General features: G+C 54.5%; 1 protein-coding gene across 1 annotated transcript in view; it reads left to right on the top strand.

The window, feature by feature from the left end:
• Positions 1 to 297: 297 nt before the first annotated feature.
• The window catches only part of GFUS (GDP-L-fucose synthase), a 5,900-nt gene continuing 1,244 nt past the window's right edge, over positions 298 to 4,953 (top strand). The window contains exons 1-10 of the mRNA XM_057384335.1: positions 298 to 626; positions 1,491 to 1,640; positions 2,688 to 2,802; positions 2,996 to 3,124; positions 3,201 to 3,274; positions 3,483 to 3,616; positions 3,737 to 3,801; positions 3,975 to 4,041; positions 4,113 to 4,192; positions 4,323 to 4,422. Coding sequence (XP_057240318.1) covers positions 1,501 to 1,640; positions 2,688 to 2,802; positions 2,996 to 3,124; positions 3,201 to 3,274; positions 3,483 to 3,616; positions 3,737 to 3,801; positions 3,975 to 4,041; positions 4,113 to 4,192; positions 4,323 to 4,422 — 904 coding nt within the window. The 5' untranslated portion in view covers positions 298 to 626; positions 1,491 to 1,500. The remainder of the gene's footprint in view (positions 627 to 1,490; positions 1,641 to 2,687; positions 2,803 to 2,995; positions 3,125 to 3,200; positions 3,275 to 3,482; positions 3,617 to 3,736; positions 3,802 to 3,974; positions 4,042 to 4,112; positions 4,193 to 4,322; positions 4,423 to 4,953) is intronic.

Here is a 4,953-nt window from a genome sequence, read left to right as displayed (position 1 = left end):
TTAATCCCATTTCCATTCCTGTACCCCCTCCCATAAATCCCCTTAAAGCCTCGGCACCAACTTCCCTACCCTTCCTTTCTTTCTCCTGCACCCCCTGCCCATCCTCTTTCCTCTGTTTCTGCCCCTCCATTCTCTTTCCTGCACCCCTTTTCTTTCCCCCCTTTCTTTGCACCTCCTTCCCTTTCCCTCCACCTGATTCCCCGACCCGCACCCACTTCCCTCCACTACACCTCCCTCCCTACCCCTGCCCCCGTGCAAGGACTGCATTTCCCGACGAGCCAAGCGGCAACGCCCGATGACGGCGGCGGAAGAAGCCGCGCGTAGCCGAACCGAGACGAACCCTAACCGGGACGAAACGAACCGAGCCGAGCGAAGACGAACTCAACCGAGCTGCCAACGAGCTGACCCGAGTGACTCCGAACACAACCGAGCCCCCATCGGGCCGTGCCGAGAAGAACGCGACCGAACCTAACCGAACCCCAACTACACGCCGCCGAGCAGAGCCGAGTGTGGCCGAACTCAGCCGAGCCCCCAACGAGCCAACCCGAACCCATCCCGAGCCGAACGCAGCCGAACTTGTCCGAGCGGAACCGAGTGCGCCCGAGTAGTCCCGAATCCAACCGAAGGTGAGACGCGCCCCTCACCCCATAAAGGGACATTTGGGGGGACAGGAGACCCGCAGGCCGGGGGGAAGGAAAAGCGGGAGGTCCCCAAAGTGGGGGAACAGGACGGTGGGGAGGGCAGGGGTGCAGGAACGTGGGAGGTTCGGGGTTGGGAGGCGGGGACGCGCTGCGGGACGGGAAGGGGTGCGGAGAGACGGGGGTGCAGGAGTGGGATTTGGGGTGCAGGGGAGGTGTGAGGGTTAGGACTAGGTGCAGAGCTGGGATTTGCTGTGCAGTGCTGGGGCTTGGGGGCAAGGGAGGCGTGGAATGAAATCCTGGGTGCACATCTGGGATTTGGGGTGCAGGGGAGGCTTAGGTTGCAGACACGGGATTTGGGGTGCAGGGGGAAATTGGGGTACAGAAGGAAGTCTGCGATGCAGGGGGAAATATGGGGTGCAGACAGGAATTTGGGGTACAGAGAGAAATCTGGGGTGCAARGGGACATTTGGGGTGCAGACCCAGGACATGGGGTTCAGGAATAGATCKGGGGTGTAGAGGCATATTTGGGATTTGGGAGGCGATTTTGGGGGTGCAGAGGGAGATTWGGGGCACACACCTGGAGGTGCAGGTGCCCCTCCCTTTCCAGAGACCGGGCAGTGCCATGTGGCACCACGTGGCAGGTCTGGCCCCGGCCCAGGTGGCCTCCAGCTGACAACTTTCAGTCCTGTCACAGCCAAACACACCCCTTTTTCCACTTCCCTTTTTACCAGAAACCCAGAATTTTCCAAAAAAAACCTGATCCCACCTGCTTGGGATGTGGGTGATGCCCACACCGGGGTGTTCCATCCCAAGGTGATCCCAGCTTGTCCCCCTGGCTCCTCCTCGCAGGGTTTTGGCCATGACGGAGGTGACCAAGCGCATCCTGGTGACAGGTGGCACTGGCTTGGTGGGCAGAGCCATCGAGAAGGTGGTGGCCGATGGGGAGGGGCAGCCAGACGAGGAGTGGATCTTCGTGTCCTCTCGAGACGCCGACTTGACGTGAGTTGGGTTTTTCCTTGGAAAACGCCAAATTTGCTCTATCGACTCCAAAAAAACCCAGAATTTCCCATCCCAGGATTGGGTTTTTCCTTGGAATTACCCCAATCTGCTCTGTTGACCCCAACATTTTGTATCCCTGGATTTAGTTTTTCCTCAGACCCAAATCTGCTCTGTTGACCTCACTGAATCCCAAATTTTCCCATCCCAAGATTGGGTTTTCCCTCCGAAACACCCCCATCTGCTCTGTTGACCCCAAAATTGTCCATCCCAGGATTGTGTTTTTCCTTCGGAAAAACTGCTCTGTTGACTCTACCAAACCCCAGATGACCCCTCCCAGGATTGGKTTTTTCCTTAGAAACCCCCAATCTGCCCCCACCAAACCCCAAAATTTCCTATCCAAGGATTTGGTTTTTCCTTGGAAATGCCTCAATTTGSTCTGTCTACCCCACCGAATCTCAAATTTTCCCATTCCACAGTTTTTTTTTTCCTTGGAAACACCCCAATCTGCTCTGTTGACCCTGCTAACCCCCAAAATTTCCCATCCCAGCACTGAGTTTTCACTTGGAAACACCCCAATCTGCTCTGTTGACCCCAAAATTTCCTATCCCAGGATTGGGTTTTTCCTCACAACCCCACCAATCTGATCTGTCGATTTTGACAAACCCCAAAATTTCCTATCCCCCAATCAGGGGTTTCCTTGGAAATGCCCGCATCTGCTCTGTTGATCACACCAAATCCCCAAATTTTCCATCCTGAGATCATGTTTTTCCTTGGAAACCCCCCATTTGCTCTGTTGACCCCACTGAACCCCAAATTTTCCCATCCCAGGATGGACTTTTTCCTTGGAAATGCCCCAATTTGCTCTGTTCACCCCACTGGATCCCAAATTTTCCCATCCCAGGATGGACTTTTTCCTTGGAAATGCCCCAATTTGCTCTGTTGACACCAACGAACCCCAAATTTTCCCATCCCAGGATGGAATTTTTCCTTGGAAATATCCCAGTTTACTCTGTTCACCCCACTGAATCCCAAAATTTCCCATTCCAGGAGCAGCTCCGAGACCAAAGCCCTGTTTGAGAGGCACAAGCCCACCCACGTCATCCACCTGGCCGCCATGGTTGGAGGCCTCTTCAAAAACATCCGCTCCAACCTGGATTTTTGGGTGAGCACGCACAGAACGGACACTTTTTGGGATCCCCGTGGATTCTGCGCTCCCTAAATTGGGATATGGGCACATGGGGGTGTGGCTTGCTCTGCTCCCGGAGCCAAACCAGTGGTTTCTGGAGTTAATTAATGAGTGATTGATGAAGGGATTTGGGGGTTCCCAACATCCTGACAAATCTCCCCTTTCCCAGAGGACAAACATCCACATCAACGACAACGTCCTGCACTCGGCCCATGAGCTGGGGGTGCAGAAGGTGGTCTCCTGCCTCTCCACCTGCATCTTCCCAGATAARACCACCTACCCCATYGAYGAGACCATGGTGAGAATCCCCATTSCCACRYRAAATCCAGGGAAAAATCCCTGCCCTGTGTAATTCTCCKCTCCGATGTTCCCAGATCCACAACGGGCCACCTCACAGCTCCAACTTTGGCTACTCCTAYGCCAAGAGGATGATTGACATCCAAAATAGGTGAGTTGAGGACAGCACCCATTGGTTTTCAAGGCAAGGGGAATCCTGGAATTTCCAGGATTTGAACGACACCGCGGTGGAAGTTGGGGAGATACCTGGGCTCAGCAGGTGAAGGTGCTGCTGGTTGGGGATTTTTGGGGACACCTCAGTGCTGGGGGTTGGGGGGAGTTGACAGCCCACCCACCATCCCTTCCCTGCTCTTATCCAGGGGTTATTCCGAGCAGCACGGCCGACGCTTCACCGCTGTCATTCCCACAAACGTCTTCGGGCCACACGACAACTTCAACATCGAGGACGGCCACGTCTTGCCGGGGCTCATCCACAAGGTCTACCTGGCCAAACGTGAGGGTGGCAGGACTTCCAGGGATTTTTTTTGGGGAGAACTGGGAGGGGTTTTCTTTCCACCTGCTCCATGAGGTGGGTGGAAGTGGCTCTGGTAGTCATGGCTCCTTACTCCTGCAGAGTCCGGCTCTGCTCTGACCGTCTGGGGAACGGGCAAGCCCAGGAGACAGTTCATCTATTCCCTGGTAGGTGTGKCCTTGGGAAGCAGGGAATGGGGCTGGAGAACCCAGTGGTGGGGTCCCAGCAGAGTCCAAACCCACTTGGCTTGTCCTGAGCCATCCCCAGGGTTGTGTCTCTCTGGGATGGGAGGGCTGGGGGACACCMGTGACCYCTCCAAGAGTTGTCTGCTCTTCCACAGGACCTGGCYCGGCTCTTCCTTTGGGTTCTGCGGGAATACGATGAGGTGGAACCGATAATTTTGTCAGGTAAGCCCTGACTACTTCCCAGAAACCCCCTCTCCCTGAGGGAACAGCCATGATCCTTCCYTTCTCCACAGTGGGAGAGGAAGACGAAGTCTCCATCCGGGAAGCAGCAGAGGCCATCGCAGAGGCCATGGAATTCAGGGGAGAGCTCGTTGTATCCTTCACCAAAAGCTAAGCCCCTCTTCCCAGCAGCTCCCCTGGGAGCCACCATGGTCCAGAGGATCCTTCCCACCAAAGGAACAAAACCAAGACCTGTTTTCCCTCCTTAATCCTTCCCATCCCAGTTTGACACCACCAAGTCCGACGGGCAGTTCAAGAAGACAGCCAGCAATGCCAAGCTCCGGAGGTACCTGCCTGGATTCCAGTTCACACCTTTCAGGAAAGGTGAGATTGGGAGGGATCTCCAGGAGACTCTGGGGGTCCTACCCACTGCCATCAAGGTGGTCCATCCTTTCTGAATGAGGAATGAGGGTGGTGAAACATTGGCATGGGTTGTCCAGGGAGGTGGTGGTTTCTCCATTCTTGGAAATAGCCAGGGTCAGGTTGGATGGGGCTTGGACCAACGTGGTCTAGTGGAAGGTATCTCCTTGGTTGAGATGACCTCAGAAAGTCCTTTACAACTCAACCCATCCCGTGGTTCTATGGCCAAAATCCATTCTCAATCCTGAAGCCCATCCCATGATTCTATGGCCAAAATCTATTCCCAATCCTCAAGCCTGTCCCATGATTCTAGAACCAAAATCCATTCCCCAAACCCCATCCCATGATACTATGGCCAAAATCCATTCCTAATCCCCAWACCCATCTGTAATTCCATGACTAAAATCCATTCCAGTTCCCAAAGCTATCCCATGATTCTATGGCCAAAATTCATTCCCAATCCTCAAACCCATCCCATGATTCTAGAACCAAAAT

This window comes from Malurus melanocephalus, unplaced genomic scaffold (genome assembly GCF_030028575.1).
Source record: "Malurus melanocephalus ecotype Western Australia unplaced genomic scaffold, MMel_1.1 scaffold_700, whole genome shotgun sequence".
NCBI lineage: Eukaryota > Metazoa > Chordata > Aves > Passeriformes > Maluridae > Malurus > Malurus melanocephalus.
Note: the sequence above shows the minus strand (reverse complement) of the source record. Positions and strands in the feature narration are given on the sequence as shown.